Source organism: Neophocaena asiaeorientalis, unplaced genomic scaffold (assembly GCF_003031525.2).
Source record: "Neophocaena asiaeorientalis asiaeorientalis breed wild unplaced genomic scaffold, Neophocaena_asiaeorientalis_V1.1 scaffold78, whole genome shotgun sequence".
NCBI lineage: Eukaryota > Metazoa > Chordata > Mammalia > Artiodactyla > Phocoenidae > Neophocaena > Neophocaena asiaeorientalis.
In genome coordinates, this window is record NW_020175018.1 from 10,099,696 (window position 1) to 10,121,832 (window position 22,137).

Sequence of the window (22,137 nt, forward strand, 5' to 3'; positions counted from 1 at the left end):
AAATAATGACATTTTATAATGACAAGAGGTTTGATTTGTCCATAAAATTAGCAATTTAAAAACGATATGCACCTAATAAAGTAACTTCAAAATATATAACACAAGTAGTAGAAGAAATACAAGGAGAGACAAGACAAACTTCACAGTCATAACGGGAGACTGTAACATATTTTCCTCAGTAATTTATAGAAAAGGCAGGGAAAAAAAAATCAGTGAGAATCTAGAAGATTAAACAAGATTAAGAAACCTGATCTAATGGAACCATCTGGAACGCAGCAGCCACACTTCCAGAAGGCACTGCCTTTGCAAGGACAATGCAACATCTGCAAAAAAATGACCACATACTGGGCCACAAAGTGAGGGACTGAGATCATTCTGAGCATGCACTCAATCTAGAAATCAATTACATAAAGGATAACTAGAAAATCCCCACACATCTGGAAATTACGAAACACACTTCAAACATAAAATCATTAAGAAAACCTTAAAAATGGGCAAAGGTGGAGAGACCCACTTGGGGCCTGGGGGAGGGGAACCTGCCTAGGAACCTCATCAGTTTTGTTTGTGGGGACAATGGGATGTGTGGCCATCTGACCCCATTATTCCTGAGTGGTTTTGCAAAGCCAGCACTTATTGAGCACCTAGTGTGTGCCAGGTCTGTGTGCTCTCTCCTGATTTCTCACCAGGAACTTCTGTGGCAGGTCCCCATTCCATAGAGGACCAAACTGAAGCTTGAAGAGGTCAAGTGACTCACCCAAAGTCACTCAGCTATAAAGCAGCCCAGGGCTGTCAGATCCCATGATTGTAATTACCTATGAGGCTGGTAGGATATACTCCTGTTTTTCAGATGAGGAAACTGAGGCTTATGGCATAAAGCCAGTAAATGATAGGATTTGAACTGGGGATTTGAGCCCCGGTCTAACTGGGTGTTAAGCCTTTACAGAGTGGGAAACTGAGGGAGGGCCGCTGGGACTTGCATGGGAATGCACGGCTGGGGGTGACTGGAGGCTGGGATTCAGGCCTGAGCTTCTGGAAAGGCTGGAAAGGGAAACAAGTCTGAGAGGAAATGACTGCAAATGCCTCCCACCCGGACCCAGACAGGAAGGGAAGGACAATGCCCCAGACAGACTGAAGGAGAGGGCTTCTCACCCCCTAGCCCCGGGGCTGACAGGATTCCATTATCGTGAGGTCTCAGGGGCAGGGGCAGCTGAGCAAACAGCAGTCCTCTGGCAAGACACAAAATGGCCATTGAGGAGGGTTGGGGCCTTGGGGGAGCAGGCTAGGGGGCGGGGTGCACGGCTGCTGTGACCAGCCCCTAGGTGGAGGAGGGAAGTGCTGCCTGCAGGGCATGCCAGCCACCAACCCTCTCAACGTATTGATGAGGAAGCCAAGACACTGACCTGGGATCATACTGAAGGTCAGCCCCCAGCACTCTGGCCGTGCGGTGAAGGACTCAGTGGCCCCCTGTGGGCGCCAGTGTGCTGTTCCTGGCATGAGCAGGTGAGCCCAGGAAGCCACAAGTTGCATATAGTTAATCCTGGAGCTCCAGGTTCCAGTGGCCAAGAGCAGACCTAGCCCAGAGAGGCCCGGCAAGGAGCCCAAGGTCACACAGCAAATGGAGGCTGCTAGTCTCTCCCTGCCCTGCCAGAGCTGCTCCTGCTTTCTGGCCAGAGCTCCATTTCCCAGTCCACACCTGTCTCCCAACCCCCATGTACCAGCTGTCTTCTCGGAGGGCAGCACAAGGCTGGTCAGATTTCCACAGGGCATGTCGTTGCCAGGTGTGGCTGAGACAGTTGGCAGGGCAGGTGGGTAGAAGGGGCTGTAGCTGCAGGAGGCTCCAGCTGGGATCAGCTGCTCCACACCTGCTCTGGGCTGCCTAGGGGGCAGGCACTCCGGGGTATGCCAGACCCTGGGTCTGCATCCTGACTCTGCCCCTGAAGCTGGCTGGTAATCCTGGCTTTGAGGCTCTTCCTCTCCCAGGCCCTCGAGTTCCCCATGTGCACACGCACTCACCCTATGTGATGAAGTAACACGGTGTGGGTGTGCGTAGCGTGGTGCCTGCTAGCATTGTGATGATTGGGTTATTATAATTACCTCCTGGTGGTCTGAGGAGAAAAGGTCAGGAGGCCTGTGGGCCATGTGACTCCCAGAGTTCAGTTCTTCCTCTCGGGTAGCCAGCACTCACTTCCTAAAGCCCAGTGTGGTCCACCCCCTTGTCCCTGCGGAATGCCTCTCACTGCTCCCCAAGCGCAGTCCACAAATATTGTGAAATTAGAGTCATTCTGGCTGGAGTGGGGCCAGGGGCCCTGGGTCCATCCCTGGGTCTCCTCCTCACGACCTTTCACCCCCTGAAGGAGTTCTGAGGCTCCTTCTTGCACCCTCTGGGTTCCATAACATCTACTTTGAGAACCACTGGCCTGGCAATGTGTTCCAAGCCCCTTAGTCTGGCACTCAAGGTGCATTCCCTGCACCTCTCCTCAGCTTCTCATTCCTGTTTCCTGTGGATGTCCCCCCAGTTGCCCAGTGCCCCCCACACCCCATTCCTGCCTCCCAGATCCTCTCCCTGTTTTGCAGCTGGCAGATACCCCCTTAACTCCAGAGGCCTATAAGCCTACGGTCTCGGCCCAGAAGATGTCCCTCGCTGCCCAAAGGGGGCCAATCCCTCCTCCCTGAGCTTCTTGGGCGTGGCAAAGCTCAGGAGCAGGCTCAGAGGGGTTGAGGGGCAGGGTTCAGCAAGAGCCAGAGGGAGGGATCTAGGTGAGAGGAAGGCAATGGGGGTGGAGGACAGAAACAAAGAAGGAAGGAAAGGGGAGAGGAAGAGGGGGGGAGCATGCCCCATCCCCCTTCCTGCCCTGAGGCAAAGCCCACTGTTCCCAGCTCCAGTGCGGAGGATTCTAAGATCCTCATTTTAGGGCCCTAGGTGGGCCACCAGCCCAGGGGACCAGGGGACAGAGGATAGGAGCCACCACCCATCCTGAGGCTCTTGCCCTTCAGTCCTCTGGGTAAAGCATCAGGCCAGATCTCACTGGGTGGACTCAAAGAGGTAGGACAGGGTTTAGTCTAACTCAGTGAGCAGAACCGTGGCTATGGCTGTCCTGCTGATGCTGTCGGGTCGCCCAGCCTGGGTGCTGTGTGTTCCACCGCTCAGAGCTCCACTCCCAGATGATCTGCCTTCCTGAGCTACTTCCCAGGGTAGGGTCATGTCCCCCCAAAACCCCAGGAGGTGGAAATAGGTCCACTAGATGCTGACCTTGGTCTACTACCTTCACAGATGCCCCAGAGCCTGAGCCAGCCTCACCCTTTTCTCCAACTCTTCTCCCCCAGAGCCAGGATAGACACAGGGAGACTAAGGAGCTGGGCACCAACTTCATCTGGATCCTATGCAGGGCCCAGGGGAGGCTGAACCCTGCTGGGTTAGGGATGGGCATCCAGGAGGACTTGGGCAAGTGTCTCAAAGCCTCACCATTAAGTTGGTCCTGAGCAAACAAATCCTGCATGCTTTTTCCTGGGCATCCATGCAAGCACCTAGTGCTTCAACATCTACTGAGCCCTTAGTTTAGGCCTGCCCCATGCTAGTCTCAGGAGTCCCCCAGAGCTGGCCCTGGCACCGTGGAGAGGGCAGTGGGGCCAGTGGAAACAGCTCACATGGCCTCTGACTTCAGACAGCTTGGGCTTGAGTTCCAGCTCTGTCTCCTTCTCATGCTAAGGCTAAGGCCTGGGGCAAAAAAAAACACAACCCTATTTCCCCATCTGTGAAATGGAGGTGAGGCTTCCCAGCAGATAGGGTCATTGTAAAAAATCACATGAAATGAGGGCTGTGAAAGGAAAACCAAAGCTGTACTGATGGAGAGTATATATGATATATATAATGTAGCCATTGATTCATTCATTCACCTATTCATTCATTCAAAAAGCATCTCCAAGACCTCCTTTGGGCCCATCCTGAGCACAGCTATGAATCATTGGCTTGCAGTCAGTGTGGCTTGGCAGAAGGGACTTGGGTTCAGGACCCAGGCCTGGCGTCCATTCTGGTTCTACTGTCCATCAATCACGTGGTCTTGGGCAAGTTACTTCCCCACTCCAACCCTCGTCTCCTCATCTGCAAAAAATGGGACTGTACCCCATTCTGAAGATTGATTGAGATCAGTCGTCCCAAGTAGGCCATCAAGTGCTGGGAGTTTCATCCCTTCCTCTACCTCTCCCCTGAATTTTTTTGGGTTGGGACTAATTTCTTCTGGATCCAGTGAGAGGGCAGTAAGTGGGGTTTGACCCCAGGCTGCAATCTGGGGAGACAGAGGGGGTGATTGAGGCTTGAAGGGGCACAATCACACAAGAAGTTATTGGTAACCACTGAAAAATAAGTAGCCATTTCCTGAGCACCTATTACATGCAAGTCCCAGGCCAGGCGCTCTGTTTACTTTGCCTCATTTAACTGGCAACACTTCCCTTCACAGAGCCCCTTGGACCAAGCATCACTGTCTCCACTTTACAGAGGGAAAACAGGGCTCAAAGGAGAAGTCACTAGAAGGACACCCACGCCCAAACTGTTCACAGCCATTCCCTTTAAGGAATGAGGCTGGAGGCAGTAGGTAGTGAGCGGACACTTGTGTTATTTTTTAGCCATATATATATATATGGCAGCCGGCATGTAATTTAAAACATTAAAAAAAAATTAAAAACATTGGTTTGTGTGCTAGGAATAAAGTTGTATAGAAATGTGACGGGGGGACCTTCCTGGTGGTCCAGTGGTAAAGCATCTGCCTTGTGATGCAGGGGATGCGGGTTCGATCCCTGGTCGGGGAACTAAGATCCCACATGCCGCCGGGCAACTAAGCCCGCGAGCCACAACTATTGAGCTCGCTCACCTCAAGGAGAGAGCCCGTGTGCCACAAACTACAGAGCCCATGTGCCCTGGAGCCTGCACACTGCAACTAGAGAAGAGTAAACCTGCACGTCACAACTAGAGAGAAGCCCACATGCCGCAACGAAGATCTCGCCTGCCGCAATGAAAGATCTCACTAAGACCAGACACAGCCAAAAAAGAAAAAAAGAAGAAAAAGAAAATAAATAAATATTTTTTAAAAAAATGTGACAGGGCCCAGAAGAGGCACAGAGGAGTGAGACCCAGGTTCAATGCCCTGTGTCAGCTGCAGGACCTGGGCCTGTCCCTTCCATCTCGGCAACAACCCCGGGATCATGGTGGGGCCATGAGCCACCCCAAATTGGCGTAATTGAAGGCACAGGCCTCACCCGAAGAATAACAGTGGCTGCAACACTGGGGGCTTGGGACAATGAGTGACTCTCCTGTCCTCAGGCTAGTCTTTAACACTGTTGTGTCCAGGATGTTTTAAGAATTAGAAAAAATTAAAGAAATGAAATAGCATAAAAGTCCTCTCTGGCTGGGCTGTGGCCCAGACTCCACAAGCTGCATGGGCCTGTCACAGAGGCCCTGCCCAGCCGTCCACCTGGCCCACCATGTTCCGTCTTCATCTGGGCCTGGCATCAGGAGGGTGGTGTGTCCGAGAACTCCACGGTGCTTGTCCCAGGGCCTCAGAGGTTTCTCCTTCTCTGTTAAGAGTCACTGGAACATGGGAGAGGCCCAGGGTGCCTGTGGGCAAGAGTTGCTGAACACAAGAGCTTGGAGCACAGGCATGGGGCCACAGCCCACGCTGGCGACAGGGGGTGGTGGTCAGGCCCCCTGAGCATCTCAGGTTCCTTCTGGCACCTGGGTCACTTTGCTACCCAAACAGGAAAAAAGTCTTAGAAAAAAACACACTAAAAACATAACAAGGTAAATAAGACCAAGTCTCTACATCTAGCAAACTGTACCCCAAGAGAGCCCGAGTGGAAGGTGTGACTGACACTACAGAGGCCAGAAGCCAGGAGAGAAGAAAGCAGCATCATCCCACTTTTTTAGAAAGGGTGAGTCCCCCTGTCATGGACCAGCTAGCCCATTAGTAATTGCGAAGAAATTCTGGACAGATCATTCAGTAATGACTTGAGAGCGCTCAGAAAAGGAAGTGGTGACCAGAAATGCCAACAAGGGTCACTGGGAATTAAATCAAATTGCTCTTGCCTCTCTGCTTTAATAACAGGGCAACTGCACCCAATCCAGATATATTAATACCTGGGTTTCTGTAAGACCTGGCAGTTCGTCTATGTATCTTTGGGGCTACAGTGGGAAAATGTGGACTCACAATGTAATAATGCTTTAGTAACAGCTGACCAACCCAGAGCACTTACTACATGCAGGATACTATTCCAAGCACTTTGCATGTATTAACTCAATCCTCAAAGCAAACCTTACAAGATGAGTATTAATGATCCTCAATGTAAACATGAGGAAAAGGAAGCACCGAACAGTTAGGTAACTTGCCCTAGGTCACTGCTGGTAGGTGATGCAGTCAGATTTGAATACAGGTCTGGTCCCTGAGCCCACAGGTGCACAGCTGATTTTAAACTGACCTAGAGACCCCCACTGATTAACAGGGGAGGGTGGAGGTGGGGGTGGAAGTCCAGATCTCATTGGGACGGGCAATCAGGATGCTCTGCCCTGGCTGAGGAGTGGGCACATGACTCCCGCTGGGCCAATCATATGATCTCCAAAGATCCGGAAGTGCCCAGGCTTCACCCTGGATTCTCTGCCCTGCCTCCTGTCCTTCCCTGGCTGGCAGTGTTACAGTCCTTCCCATCTTTGATTTCTCCCCCTTCACCCAGCCCCTTCCCCTATGGTCCCTTTTGGCCATCGATGGTTTCTGTCATCTACAACCAGAGACCCCTGCTTGAGGCAGGAGCTCATAGCTCTCCTCTCAACTCAAATCTATCTCTAAGGCAAGGGGTCCTCCCCTAACCTGACCATTAGTGATGGGTGTGGATGGGTGCAAAAAAAGTGAGAATCTCCGGTGACAGACCACAGGGCTCTGCCCTTACCCTCGTCCCGTTGACCATCATGTTCGCAATTTGGATTTAGAATACAGAAGGCCTACTCATAAAATTCGCAGCTGCCACAGCGCCAGAATTAATGCTTTGTGCAATGGCAGCCAGACTTACAATGCTTTCAAGACTAGACTGCTGGATGGGATCCAAAGAGATGACATTTAACCAGCGTAATGTAAGGTCTTTCGTGTTGCCGAAGAATCCATTGTGCAAGTACCAGATCAGGGAGGGAGAGTTGACTGTACAGTAGTTCATGGGAAAAAGCTCCCACCGCAAATTCAGTGAGTCACCAGAATAATGTAGCTGTTGAAAACACAAATGACTCTGGTAATGCAGGCTGCATTACTAGAGTTGGAGAAAACTGGAGATGACAGTCCCTTTCAACTTGGCACTTGTCAGTCCCTCCAAAGAGCATGTTTCCCGTTCTGGTCTTCATTCTTTAGGAGGGACAATGACAAATACAGTGCATTCCAATAAGGGTGGCCAAGGTTGTGCGGAAAGGACTGAGACTCAAGGGTGTTGATCACCCTTAGGTGATCCCTGCATGCAGGGGAGTCCCAGAAAAGATGCCCCTGGCAAAACATTAGGGGACCAGCTGTGGAAATTACAGAGATGTTTTGATCAAAGCCCTTGGGGTGGCAAATAACCTAAACCACTGGAGCTTACTCAGCAAAATAAGGAATTGACTCTAAGAAAACAGGTGTGTTTCAGGACGGCAGCCTCGGGGACTGGAGCTGGGAGCTGGAAAGCTGACAGGAAGCAGGGCATCTGACTCTCCACCTCTCTCTCCTCTCTGCTCTCTTGCGACAAAAGTCTTCTCTGCTTCCTGGGGCACTGTTGGAAACCGCATCCTAGCCCTGGCACCACGTAATCCACCAAACTGCTCAGGCCTGGGGGTGATGGGGACAGAGAATGGGGGAGAAGGTGAGGAAGCCAGAAGAGGGCAGGAGAGGTGGGCAGGGGCCAAACAGGCAGGCCAGTTATTAAAGAATAATCCAACAAACACCTGGGTGCCCACTGCCCAACTTCAAGCGCAAATATCACCAGGAGCAAGTACTCTTCAAGGCCCCCTGAATCCCCTTCCTTCCTCTCCCCACAGTTAACCCCTCTGGAGGTTTAGGAGTTACTCATTCTTTTCTTTATAGTTTCAGTACATATGGGTGTATACCTGAGAAACGGAAGGTTGCCTTTGGCACGTCTTGATTTTTCTATGAGGGGGATCATACTTATAGTGTCTTCTGCTATGTTGCTTTTTTGCTGAACATTTTTTATTTGGTTGCACTTCATGGCATGTGGGATGTGGGATCTTAGTTCCCCGACCAGGGATGGAGCATGTGCCCCCCAACAGTGCAAGCTTGGAGTCTTAACCACTGGACCACCGGGAAGTCCCTTTTGCTGGACATTTTGTCAGATGTTTGCATGTTGATATGCAGAGCTGTAGTTTGTTCATCTCCCTGACTTTTGTAGCTTTCATTGTTTGACTGTACAACCATTTATTTCTACAGTCTTTGACTATTCAGGTTCTTTCCAGCCTTCTGGAACTACAAACAGTGCTGAATGTGTCCCTGGGAGTGGAATTGCAGACACAGCCTGGGCCCATCTTCTACTGTGTTAGCGTAAGGTAGATTCTGACTCACCCAGGACTTTCCAACAGTCTGATGGGATAGGCTATCCTGCAGGGTAGTGAGATCACATTCACAGGGGTGAGGGCTGTGTGTTGGGGGTGGGGCAGAGGCTCATACCCCAACCTCCCCAAGCTTTACTGAAAGAGTGTCTGGTGCAAGGAATGAGCTGGGGGCCTAGGGGTTATTGGACATGGGTTTAAATCTCAGCTCTACTACTCTCCAACTGTGTGACCTTGAGCAAGTCATTTTCCTTTCTGAATCTCTAGTTTTCTCTTTAAAATGGCTGTGTACCTATAGCAGTTTCAGAGGGAACCAAGGGGCCTGGGAAGGAAGATACTTTGAGGAAAGGAAGAGAGGCGAAGCTGGTCCCAGGACCGTGGGTTACCTTCAGGGGATGGAGTGAGTGGGCAAATTCAGCAGAGAGCCCCCTCCCCAGGCAGTCTGGGCTGAGGGAGGAGAGAATATGGCAGGCTCCCTGAGAATGAAGAGATAGTCAAGGGTGGAAAATATCCCCCCAAACCTCTCTTGGAGTGTCTAGAAACTGAGTGACTCCATCCCACGGGCAGAGCCTGAGCCAGTGAAATACTTCTGCTGCCACCATAACTGTGACCCACCCATCCCCACTCCTTCCCCTTGCTTAATGGTACACATCCTGCAGCTTCAGCCCCTGCCCAAACCCAGGGCTGGCCATACCTTCAGCCCCTGCTGGGCATGAAGCCAGAGAGCTCCTGATTACAAGGTCCTCTCTACATCATGAGGTGTATCTGCGCTGTGGGCCCCTTGGGTGATGGCTTAGGGCATCTGGAGCCTGACAAAGGGCATCCGGAGTTTTAGCTTGAAGTATTTTAACCTAAAGTGACAAAGATGGATGTCACCAACCGCCCCACCCCCCACCATTCTCTGAGCACTTACTGCACACCATTAAGAGGCACCATCTCAACAACTCTTGACAAGGCAACCACTGTCAGCACTCCCATTTTAGAGATTAGGAAACCAAGGCACTGAATGATCAGTTAGCTTGCCCAAGGTTGCAGAGCTAGTAGTTGGCAGAACCTGGGTTTAACCCAGAACTGTGGCTTTAACGCCCTATCTCTGGGGAAGGAGCTCTGACTCAGTCTGGGAGCTGGGCAAGGGAAGGCCAATCCAGGGGAAGTGATACTGGAGCTAGATCTCAAGGTAAGTGTCAGGCCAAGAAGGTGGGAAATACTGTGTGCACAGGCCCAGCGTGGGAGTGAAGATGGACGGATAGAAGAAAGAGCCCATGTGGATAAGTTCAGGGAGTAAGATGGGGCAGGGGACAGGGGCAGAATGAAGCGGGAGAGGTGGACATGATGTTTTGGTCTCTGAGGGCTCTGGAATTCATGGTGGGTGATTCCAACCACAGACTCCTGGGTCAAGCAGAAACGTTTTAACCCCAGCTACACTGCTACGGGCTGGGTGGTCGCTGGGCCTGGTGGACAAGGTCTATCCAGGGGACTCTGGGAGTGATAGGCTGCGCTGGGGAAGGCGGTTCTGGGCACTTCAGGTAAAGCAGGAGCAGCTAGGTGGCTGGGGCATGGGCTGCAGGGCACCTAAGCAGACAGAAGGGAGAGAGGGCCTGGGGAGCCAGCTATGGGGGAGCCGTGTTCAGGACCCATGCCTCGAGCTGGGGGGATGGGTGGCCACATAGGCCCAGATAGGTCCCTGGGGAGCCAAGACCTGGGCCCTTTGGGAGTTAGAATGGGGGTGGGGCAGCCTCAAAGCTGCCATTGTCGCCCCCTCGCCCGCCTATCTAGGACCTAAAATAGAGCAGGAGAACGGCAGATCTCCATGAGAAGCATTTCTGGCAAAGAGGTCTGGGAGGAGGGGGTGTGAATCACCACTGGGAACACCTGAGTTTGAAGCTCCCAAAGCCCAGCTGTCCCAGCCCCATCCCCAGGGAGCCTGGAATCCACTGGCAAGTCGGGGAGCGGGGCTCCTCAGTCCTACTCCTGTCCAACTGTGGGGAGGGGACTGCATTCTGGCCCCAGCTCTGCCACGGAGGTGCTGGATGACTGGGCCAAACCTGCCCCCTCAGGGCCTGTTTCCCAGACTTCATGTGCTGTGAGGCCCCTGGAATTCACAGCAGGTGGTTCTGATATAGATAGGCCTCAGGGTCAGACAGACATGGAATGAGGTCCCAATTCTTTTCCTATTGGCTGAGTGACCTTGAGCAAGTCCCCCGACCTCCTGGAGCCTCAGTTTCCTCATCTGAAAAATGGACATTGAAACCAAGTCCTGTTCTTTCTGGGTTTCAGCTGAACTATCCAACAAGGATCTTGACAGCTCCTGGGGCCTCCCTCCATGTCCTCCAATGGCACACTCTGTGCTGCCAGGAAGGTTAACAGTGACCTCACTTTTTAATGTCCTGTGCTTTGCATACTGCCTCTGGCTCTCCACATCCTGGAGGGCTGATATGAATATCGTTTCCTGCCCTCTCCATGGGAGATCTTCAGCCTCAGTACTGTCCAATCCTGGAGGAAAGGGGTCTTGGATCCCGACTGGGCCCTCATGGGCACCTACCTTGTGTCATGCCTGGAACCCTGGGGGGCAAGGATGAGCCTCCCCTTTGTGCAATGGGGAAACGATCGATTGTCTCAAACTGTGCACCACTTCGGTGCAGCTGCAGAGGCAGGCGCGGTTGTGTGGGGCTGGCGTGCCCTCTAGCGGCCACCGTGCGCCACACTCCGCCCCGCGGCTAGAGCTGCCCAAGGTCCGACTGGCAGCCGTCGACTGGCAGGGAAGTCCCTTCTTGGAGCCATCCGCGGTCCAGCGTGCTGCTGCCCCACCTCACCCGGGCTGACAACAGTCTCTCCCAGGCTCTCTCCACTCATGGTTTCCCAGAGACCCCACAGCGGCTGGGCGCCCCGCCCCGATTGCCATGGAGACCGCTTATACACAGTTTCCCCCTTCCCCTCCGCCTTGTCCTAAGTAGGGCCGGCAGGCCGCCGGGGCGGGCGGCCACGGCCCCATGAACAGCAGGGCCCCAGGGACGCTGGCCGTGGAGAGAGTGAAATTCTTCGGCCAGCACCGCGGGGAGGTGAGGCCCTGTAGATCTCTGCCCAGATCTTAAGCTTCTTGGCTTTAAAGTGGTTTCTGGTTCTGTGTAGTGGGAGTCCGAGTGTTCTCTGGGCTCCAGTTGCGGAATGGGCTCTAGAATTCTAAGCACTGGTTCCACAGGGGGCTCAAACTCCTGGCTGATTCCAATGCTCTTTGGACTCTGGCTTAAGAGGGAACTCGGGGCTTAGAGCAGATTTTGAACTAGTTCTGGGCTTCAGCTCTAGAATGGGCTCTTGGCTTCTACAGAAGGCTCCAGCCTCTGGCTTCAGTGAGGGCTCGCTCTGAGCTTCAGGTTCTGGTCTTTTTTTTTTTTTTTTTTTTTTTTTAAGTTTTGGCTGTGTTCAGTCTTCGTTGTTGCGCACGGGTTTTCTTTAGTTGCGTCCAGCGGGTGCTACTCTTTGTTGCGATGTGCAGGTTTCTCATTGTGGTGGCTTCTCTTGTTGCGGAGCACGGGCTCTAGGCATGCAGGCTTCAGAAGCTGTGGAACGCGGGCTCAGTAGTTATGGCTCACGGGCTCTAGAGCGCAGGCTCAGTAGTTGTGGCGCACGGTCTTAGTTGCTCCATGGCATGTAGGATCTTCCCAGACCAGGGCTCAAACCCATGTGCCCTGCATTGGCAGGCAGATTCTTAACCACTGTGCCACCAGGGAAGGAAGCCCCAGGGTCTGGTCTTACAGGACAGCAGAGAGGGCTCCAAGCTCTCGGCTCCCCTGCAGGGTGGTTCCTGAGTTCTGGTTGTTGAGAGAGGCCTGAAGTCCAAGCTCCAACCCCAGGCTCCTGGGGCAGTATTTATGGCTGGCCCAGGAGTCTGGGGTTAGGGATGAGCAGAAAGGTGTTTCTTGCCCCAGGATAGGACTTCTGTGCTCTCCTTGCAGGTCAACTCTTCTGCCTTCTCTCCCGATGGCCAGAAGCTGCTCACAGCCTCCGAGGATGGCTGTGTATATGGATGGGAGACCCAGAGCGGGCGGCTGCTGTGGAGACACAGGTGGGGCTCTTCACCCAGATGGGGAGATTGAGGCCTATGGCCCTGTTGTGGCTTTCTACAGAGCCTACCACAATGACCTCTGACATCTGAGCTGAGCATCCATGCAAGACAGCCCAGGCAGGGCAGGGGCGGGAGAGCAAGGAGACAGGACCTGGTCCCTGGGGTCCTGAGTCTCTGACTCTAACAGACCTGGACTCAAATCCTACCACTTAAAAAAAAAAAAACTTTAAAAATCTACATAATACCCTATTAACCATTTTAAAGTGTACAGTTCAGTAAAGTACATTCACACTGCTGTGCACCTAGCTTCCAGAAGTTTCTTCGTATCTTGCAAAACTGAAACTCTATACCCATTAAACTCCCCATTCCTCCCTTTTCCGAGCCCCTGACAATCACTGTCCTGCCTTCTGTCTCCATTTTGACTAAGTACAATACCTGGTATAAGTGGAATCACACACTATTTCTTTTGGTGACTGATTTCACTTAGCATAATGTCCATCTATGTTTACCCACTTTTTTGACTGTGATTGAACTCAAGTCATGTCACCTTCTCTGCACCTATTTCCTCTTCAGAATGGGGATAATAGTTGCTACCCTATAGGATGAGATAATGCAAGCAAAGTACCTGGCACCCAGTAAGAACTCAGTAGACGTAACTTATGATTATTAAGACAAGAAAAAACAAATCTGGTAATTATAGGGCAGATTGATTCGTGTTGTAATAGGGAAAGTCCAGGGGCTGGGGAGCTCTAAGAGGGTAATGAACCTACGCTGGGCTGTCAAGGAGTTTCTGGGAGGTATCTGCATTTGATTTGGGTATTGATCTTCCAAATAGGCAAACTGAGTTGGGCATTCCAGACCAAGGCATGGAAGCCCAGGAATTTTCCAAGTGGCTGGAGGGTGAGGGTTAGAAGTGAGGAGAGGGGCGGTAGGCAACGAGACTGAAGAAATTAGCAGGGGTTGGACTGCAAGGGCCAGAGGTGGAGCGCAGTGCCCCGTTCCTTGACCACGGCCGCCCACCTAGGCCCCCGTGAGGTTCTGCCGCTTCTCCCCCGATGGCTGCCTCTTTGCCAGCACCTCCTGACTGCACCATCCGCCTGTGGGATGTAGCAGAAGCCAAGTGTCTGCAGGTCCTACAGGGTGAGTGGGCTGGGTGGGACTGGGAGACAAGCAGCCAGGCCTGGTTTCCCTTTCGGACCCTGCTGTGTCCTGTGCCACCTCGCCCCTGCCTCGCCCCCTGGCCGGTGCCTGCAGGTCACCAGCGAAGTGTGGAGACCATCAGCTTCAGCCCTGACTCAAAGCAACTGGCATCAGGCGGCTGGGACAAGAAGGTGATGCTCTGGGAGGCGCAGGTAGGTGGAGGGGCAGCCAGTGAGGCCTGGGATCCAGGGATGCACACCGTCCACAGTGGCCACACTTTCCAACTGGGAAAGGTTGTTCGTCTTCCCCACCCCTGGCATCCCATTCCCTTGCATCTGGCTGCAGCGACTTTCCCAGTTCCCCTCTCCCTACCCTCATGCCTCAAGACCTCTGCCATGAGATTCCCCCTGCCTGTACTGCCCTCCTCTCTTGCCAAGGCCCGGGAAGCCTCCCCTAACCCCTATGCTGCATCACACTACCCAGGCAGCCCCACAAGGAGGGCCTGGGTCTGACTCACCTGAGGCAGAGAACCTGGCACGCAGCCTCTGGGCTCTTTCCTCCAGTCAGGCCAGGTGCTGCGCCACTTGGTGGGACACCGAAACTGTCCCAAGCAGTGACTTCGCACCCAGCTCAGACTGCTTGGTGAGCCACACCTCTGCCCGGGCCCCACCTCAGTGGCCTAACAAGTGGTTAGAATTCTACACCTTGACAGTGACTTAGCTCTTCTGAGCCTGTCCCCTCCTCTGTAAGATGGGGATTCAGCAGGGCTTGGTGAGATGGTGCCTGCTTTCTGTGAGCCTAGCCAGTGGAGGAACCGGGAGGGACCATGCTTATGGCGGCTGTCTGCAGGCCGCAGGCTCTTGGGATTCCACCATCCGCATGTGGGACCTTTGGGCAGGGACTCCAGTGATCTTCCACCAGGAGCTGGAGGGCCACAGTGGCAACGTCAGCTGCCTGTGCTACTCAGCATCTGGCCTATTGGGCTGGGTTGCCTAGGTTCCAGGGTGGTCCCTTGCTGACTACAATTCTTTGAGGGTCACTTTTTGAGGCCATTTTGGGGGCAGAGTCTGCAGGCCCCAAACCTCTATGCTTAGAGCTGTCTGCTTTCCAGGTGTCCGGCTCCTGGGACAAGACTATCCACATCTGGAAGCCCTCAACCGGAAGCCTGCCTGTCCAGCTTAAGGACCACATCACCTAGGCGAAGAGCAGAGCTTTCTCCCCTGATGGGCTGCAGGTGGCCAGCACTGGCTACTCCCACATGGTAACCCCACCCCATCAGGCCTTCCTTCCTGTGAACTCCTACCCCACATCCTCCTTACCGGAGCCCTCAGCACCTCATGTCCAGAAATGTCCACATCCCTATCTGCCCTAAATAGGAGGCTACCAAGGGCAGGACCCAGGTGCCAACCACTTCCTTACCGAATGCCTGGCACTAAGGTCTGCACTGGCCCAAATGTTAGTGGCACTGACATTTCTATGACTCAGCTTCAGGGGAAAGGAAAGTACTGCACTGAATTTCTGCATCAGCTATTACGCAGCCCTTGTTAAACACACCTCACAGACAACAAAACCCAGATCAAGAAGTTAACATGTTGGCTAAGACTCACCCCAGTGTGATTTTGTCAAAGACGCCAGACTTGCCTATGAGACTTCCCTACCCCCCAGCTTGTTTTGATTTCCAGGTCAAAGTCTGGGACTATAATACAGGAAAGAGCATTGAGACCCTGAAGGTAAGGTCTGTGGCTACAGCAAACAAGGGTGCAGAGGAAGGCCTGCTAGGGGAGGCCCGCACCCACAGAGCCCCCATACCATGCTTTTGGCAGGGAGTCCTGGATGTGGCCCACGCCTGTGCCTTTACCCCAGATGGGAAACCCTTAGTGTCTGGAGCTGCTGCTTAGGCAAAATTCCAAGTTCACTGCAAATCACCCAGAGCTGCTCAAACAGAACATCACTACCTATGGCTCTCAAGACCTTCCACCCCTGCTTCTCCCTGCCCAGGGGGCACAGGACCAAAATAACCATAAGAGAGTGTCCAACAGGCCCCTGTGGCCAGGGCTGCCATGGCTCCCCACCAGGGCCACCAACAGCAGCAGGCCAGCCTGCTGGGATCCATCAGACACCCGGTAACCGTAACCAGGGCTGCACCAGCCCATCTCTCCGGCACTTAGTAGAAACCCCTATAAACACAAAGCAACACCAGCCAGTTTGTTTGTTTTATTGACACCTGGATGCTCAGGCCTTGACCGCGTACTTCCGGAGTGGGTACAGCCGCTCCTTCCGCTGCTGCTTCTTGGTCTTCAGGTTCTCTTCGTGTTTGTTGAGCCGGCGGCGCATGGCACGCGTTTTCTTGGGCCGCAGATCCAGGGGCTTGTACTTCTTGCCCTGGGTGAGGGGGAGCGGGGGAACATGAGGACCAGGGTTTGGGAGCTACTGCGGTAGCTAAGGAAGCCACAGAGTCGGAACTGAGATGCTGGGATGTGCCTGGGGAGATGCAAGCGTGAGGAGCTGTAGGACACCCAGCCCAGGAGGGGACTGGAGACTGAAGTGTTGCCAGGCCATACTTTGCTTCCTAGCTCTTTAATTCCCCTTCCAAGTTCAAGGCTGGGAAGGACTGTCCTCATTTTCTTTAAGTATATTGATTTGCTGGGCTAGGAAGTAATTTTGCCCAAATCTCAGTGAAGCTGTAGTGGAACTTGGGGTGCACACCCAAGTCAACCCACTCCCTACTTGGTGCTCTTTCCACCAGATTGCCAGCCATGCAGTCAACGTCACACCCCAACCCAGCAAGAGATGTCTGGTACCCACCGAGTCCTGGGGACATTTCCTGTTATCTTGGCTTAAATTATGTGTGTGTGTACGGGAGGGTGAGATGTGCAGCTTAAGCTGGTGCTTAATTTATCTGAAGGACCTACCAGGTACCTGTGGTGACATTCCCACCGAACACATGCATCTCAGAGGGAAGACCTCGCTCGGCCGAGACCATCCTGCTATGAGTGGCCAAGGCCCCCTTCCTGACTTGGCTCCTGCTCCTAGACCTTTCTCAGGGCATTGTCTCTCCATCTCTGCTCCCACTCGTTCCCGACCCACTCCCTCCTCAGTGAGGAGTCTAGGCTAAGGCAGCTCTCATGGTCCCCTTTGTTCTGCAAAGGTCCCCTGGGGCCTCTTCAGTTTGAGGCCCTGTGCTGGGTGCTGGTTTAGCTACAAATGAGACCTGCTCCCTGCTCAAGGAGCTCCCAGCACAGTGGAAAACGGAGAACAAGTGGTGCATCAGTGTGGAGGAGGAAAGAGATTAAGGAAGGTTGCACCTACATGACTGACAACAGCCTTGAAAGCAACGGGTACGTCAACTGCAAGAGAAACCAGAGTGGGCACAAAAGCCCTGAAAAGTGACAGCTCAGGCTGGGAGCTGCCAACAGCCTGGAAGGGTAGGCACATGGCAGGCGTATGTGAGCTAAGCGGGGTTCAGGTCATGAACAGCCTCAGTGCAGAGAACTGCAGGGAAAAAGCTAAGCAGGAGATGAGGGCAAGCTCTGTGGGGGGACCTGGAAGCATGAATGTCTGTCCACCCATATCCCTCATATCAGTTGGTACAGGTCAGGGCTTCATCTGTTTCCAACTTACCAAGCACCTTAGAGCTCTGGTGTCCAAGAGTGGCCACTAGCCACACACACTGTTTACATCCTTCAGTCACTGTGGCCACATAAGCACTTAATAGGCACGCATGGCCAGAGGTTACTGTATGGAACATCAACATCTCTCATAGAGACCTTACCTCTATCTCCAGGAGTCCTGCCTGGCTGTTTGGGGGAGCGTACTCACTGGATGATCATGAAGGCAATTTTTCCAGGCCACAACTCTACATGGTCCCCTCAGAGCCTGATGAACGCTCCAGACCCAATTCTCAGAATACGTTCCTCCAAACAAATGCACACACGTCCAGGGGTGGCAGCAACCCTCCCCCCACATGCTGTTGTCCCCTGGGCAGCTAGCCCCGGTGGGCACACCACACCGTGATGACTTTTTTGATGTGTCAAACCCTCCAGTCATTCAAACACTAATTTGGGTATTGATATGAAGCCATTCTGCAGATGCTATCAAAGCCCCTAATCAGTCAGCTTTAATTAAGAGATTATCCAGAGTAATCTGGGTGGGCCTGATCACAGTTGAAAAAGGCAGGGCTGTGGCTTTCCCCAAGAAATCCACCTGAGGGCAGCAGCTTCAACCAAACCTTGAGCTCTAGCTTGCTCACAGATCCTCTCTTCCCAACAAGTGTGCACCCCACCATCATACAAGCCATTTTCTTGTAATAAAGCAAATGTGTGCATACACAGTATATAAAATCTCCCACTTCATAGCTTGAACTATGAACTATGAACTATGAAGGTTCCACTTCATAGCTTGAACCCTGACAACACTAGTTTTAGGCACAAGCAAAAAATGATTATAAAAATTCTAGGCTGAGTGAGGGGCAGGCACCTGTGGAAAATCTCCAGGAAGCACTCAATCCACCCTTACCAACACATGGTTTGGAACCTAGGCCTAATCCATTTACTGTAGGTGGCACTGGGGAACTTAACCTCTCTAAGCGTTGAGATCATCATTTGAAAAATGAGGATACCAGATGCTTGGCAGTGACTGACAGTGCTAGCAAGACCATTAAAACATTTACACAAGACTGCCCAAACTCAGCTGGTGAGGTTTTATTCAAAACCCATCTCCAGCCAGACTCCCACATCTTTGATTTCTTGACAACTGCAGCCCCAAGGAAATGCAGTCTGCATGCCATACGCTAGTAAGAAGGCGAACACATCCACAAGCTGAGAAGTCTCTAGAAAGCCCAGTCCCAAGCACCCCAGCAGAAGCTTGCCATACTGCTCCTCTAGCCAAGCACCACCGTCCCTTAGCCACTAACCTTATAGAATTTCCTGAGGTTCTCTTTCTGAGTCTGGTTAATGACGGTGAGTACACGGGCGATGGATTTGCGAACAACACGGCTACAAAACAGAGACATTGATCAAGATGGGGAAGACACACAGCACTCCTCAAGGTATCTATTTCAGGGCCTGACCCAGATGTCATAGGGCAGGGGCATTCCCCATCAGCTCACCCACATTCACCCAGGAGGTACCTAACCCAGCCCAGGAGGAAGGTGTTCTGGAGGGAAGAGAGACAATAAATGAGTATCCCAGGACTGGGGACATGGAACGGCTGGCACATCCAGTGCTTTCGAAGAGTTGTGAAGTGTTCACTGAGGAGGCTTAATGAGGAGAGGTGAAGGGCAGATCAGGAAAGATCTCCCATCCCAGGCCATATATCCTGAGGGCTATGAAGACGACCTAACCAATGCCAATCAGCTTAACGACCTAACCAATGCCAATCTGAATGAGCTGACTGGAGGGAATCATGCTGCAAGCTGCTTAGGGAGTCACAGGAGGGGCCACTGGGGAGGGGACAAGGCTGAAGACAGGAACAGGCTGGGGATAAGTGAATTTGCAGTCATGTTGAATATGAGTGCTCCTTAGTAAATGACTGGTAAACACAGTCTTGAGGATTCAGCATGCACCACCACAGGAATATTACTGGGTGCCCATTTTATAAAAGAGGAAAGAAAAACCTGGGTGGTGAGCCAATCTACCCGCCAAGTAGGATGTGGCAGAAGCGGAATTTATGCCCAGGTTGACTAACTGCAAATCCACGCTCCTTTCACAAATCTTGACTCTTGCTCCACGTACATCAGTAAGTTACACTACAACTCAAGTAAGGGGTGCAAGGGGTCCCTCAACCAAGTGAGGGGGGGTGCGGAAAAAAATCCAAATGCTGGTGGGAGGTAGGAGAAAGGGATCAATGAGACGTTCGAAGGTACCATTAAAATGAGTCTTCAGGGACACCCACTTCTTTCTCCAGCCAGAGAAGTTGAAGGAGGTTACTCCAGGCAAAAGGACCACAGGTCAAGGGCAGGTCACCACGCACCTGGGCATGAGCAAGGGGAGCCTAGAGAGGCTGGCTAGGAAGGGCACGACATTCCGACCCACGGATGCATGGAATGGGCACTTAAACGGACACCTCCTTAAGCGAACTTCGAAAATCCACAAATGTTCCCGACGCATATGTACCCCCCACGCCCAGAGGGCCGTAGTCTGGCCTCCCGTCACTTACATCTTGGAGAGTTTGGAAGCCGCGCCGCCTGTTACTTTAGCCACGCGTAGCTGGGACAGCTCCACTTTCAGGTCCTCCAGCTGTTTCAGCAGCTCCTCCTTCTTCTTGCCGCGAAGGTCTCGAGCCTTAATCTTGGCCTGAGCGAAAGAAAGGGTCTGGGTCAAACACCCAGCGGGGCCGTCTCCCCCTCGGCCACTTACCGAGGCTTCCACCGGCCATCGTCCCCTCCACCTGCGTCGTAACCAGTCCCTGGAGGGCGCGCGCCTCGCCCTGGGCCAGGAGCGCGCTGGAGGCCCAGCACTACCGTGCCTTGGGCAGGGCAACCCAGGCCGCAGCAGGCGCGCCCTCGCCCAGGCCTGCTGCGAGGCTGGGCCACTACCCCCATTCCGCAGGGGGAAAGACGGAGGCCCCGGCAGAGCGCGCGTACCTCTCCCGGTCTAGGCCTACGTGGGGAGAAAGCGAGGGGCCGGCTGGGGCGGCGCTAAGCCATTACGCAGGCCTCCCACAGGCCGGGTTGGTAGATGGGCTCTCAGGATTCGCCACGCGACCCCCCACTCCAGCCCCTGAGACGCACAGCGCGCGGATGGTGCCCGATTGTCCTACACTCACCATGACTGTAGAGTCGGCCTCCGCCGCCTTCTCGGAGGGAAAGAGGAAGGGGTGGGGCTGACCTCCACAACTACAGCCGGGTGGCGGCGGGCGTGGTCAATAACGCGGGCGGGGGAGCCCTGGCTCCGCCCCTGCCGCCTCACCCACGCGCGAGGAAAGCTGTGGTCCGGCCCGCCGAGCCCCGCCCCGAGGAGCCGGAGACCCGCCCAGCAGTGCCCGCGTCTTCTTCCCGCGCTCTGGAGAATACTTGGGTTCGGTGTATTGCCCAGAGCAGAGCTGTGGGGAAGTCGAAGCCTGGGGTGGCGGCAATTTACTGGACTAGTAAGGACTCGGATTCATCCATTCATTTATTCATTCATTCATTGATTTGGCAAACCTTTGCAGGTCGCCCAGTTTGTGCTACTCCGTGCTGGGCGCCGGTGTTCCGGGGGTACAGAGTATGAAGGTTGAGGGTTTTCAAAGATGAATTAACATGGCCTCTGCCTTGGAGGAATTTAAAGTCCAAGGTGGGCGGGGAACGGCGGGGTCAGACAACTATAATCCAACTGCAAAAAAATTCTAGTGGAGACAGCATGCGTTAGGGGAAACATTCATGGCCTTTTCTTAGTGAACCTGACCCGGTTTCAAATTCTTATCCTGTTGCCTGGTGCTAGTTGACTCTCTCTTCCCCTCCCTGAGTCTTAGTTTTCTCACCTGTGATATGGGGTATTTATAAGGATCAGGAAGATAACATGTAAAACTCTTAGCACAAGACCTGATGCAGGACTTCCCTGGCGGTCCAGTGGTTAAGACTGAAGTTCTAATGTAGGAGGCAGAGGTTCCATCCCTGGTCGGGGAACTAAGATCCCACATGCCGTGGGGCACGGCCAACAAAACAAAACACCTGATGCATAACAAGCGCTCAAAATATCATCACCATCAATATTCCCAGTTGAATGAACACTTGAGATGACCTGAAAGTTAAAAGGCGGATTTCACAAGGGAAAGTGCTCAGGCTTTCTGACTGGACGGTTGCATTGTTGCCCCAACCAGCAAGCATGAATCTGTGCTCTAGTGTCACTCCATTGCCCTTAACAAAGGCACACCCACACGTTAGAGCTCTAGTTAAAGGCAGGTTGGCCCCTTGCTGCTGTCACGTGTCTCCTCCAGGAAGCCTTCTCCCATCCCCTTATGGGTTTCCGTTAATGGATAGTAGCCTTGGACTAAGTTGGGACACAGACGGCCCTTGTGTGCAGAGCTTTCTGGGCAATCCTCTCTTTAGCCCCAAACATACTGAATTAAAATAAATTTATGTATCTATCTCCACAGCCAGCCTGGAAGTTCTCCAGGGGTCAGAACCATGGCTGACACCTGGTTTGGTTTTTCTCATCTCCAGGCCCAGCATATGGATGCTTGTTGGATGAACTGAATTAATCAGCTTTGCCCAAGATCACCGGGAGGCATGCTTCCAGGAAGTGGAGGGAGGTGGAGAAGAGAGAGCAGAGGACATTCTTGGCATGGATTAGTCTTAAATGGAAGTTGAATGGTGCACAGGGACTTGACTATCATATTTTCCAAATGCTTACAGTTCTATTTTTTTTTTTTTTTTTTTTTTTTACTCTCTTTGGCT

General features: G+C 52.9%; 2 protein-coding genes across 2 annotated transcripts; one reads left to right on the forward strand and one right to left on the reverse strand.

Annotated features, from left to right (window-relative positions):
* Positions 1-11,550: 11,550 nt before the first annotated feature.
* On the forward strand, positions 11,551-15,661 carry WDR38 (WD repeat domain 38). Its single transcript, XM_024762199.1, is given in 12 exon segments — positions 11,551-11,619; positions 12,514-12,623; positions 12,750-12,759; positions 13,648-13,703; positions 13,705-13,763; positions 13,878-13,975; positions 14,327-14,361; positions 14,363-14,405; positions 14,613-14,750; positions 14,875-15,024; positions 15,446-15,493; positions 15,587-15,661. Coding segments are annotated over 12 exon segments (891 nt in total).
* A 301-nt stretch (positions 15,662-15,962) lies between these two features.
* RPL35 (ribosomal protein L35) lies at positions 15,963-20,614 on the reverse strand. The gene is made up of 4 exons (XM_024762397.1): positions 20,529-20,614; positions 19,920-20,056; positions 18,676-18,757; positions 15,963-16,145 (listed from the first exon to the last, which is right to left on the reverse strand). The coding sequence occupies exons 1-4, from the start codon at positions 20,529-20,531 to the stop codon at positions 15,996-15,998; spliced, it is 372 nt and encodes a 123-aa protein (XP_024618165.1). The 5' UTR covers positions 20,532-20,614; the 3' UTR covers positions 15,963-15,995.
* Positions 20,615-22,137: the final 1,523 nt, after the last annotated feature.

Excerpts from the sequence above, each read along its gene's own strand:
- RPL35 (XM_024762397.1), bottom strand. Across the intron at positions 18,758-19,919 it reads GCTTCCAAACTCTCCAAGAT|CCGTGTTGTTCGCAAATCCA; the intron begins GTAAGTGACGGG and ends TCTGTTTTGTAG. Across the intron at positions 16,146-18,675 it reads ACCTCAGGAAATTCTATAAG|GGCAAGAAGTACAAGCCCCT; the intron begins GTTAGTGGCTAA and ends CCCCTCACCCAG.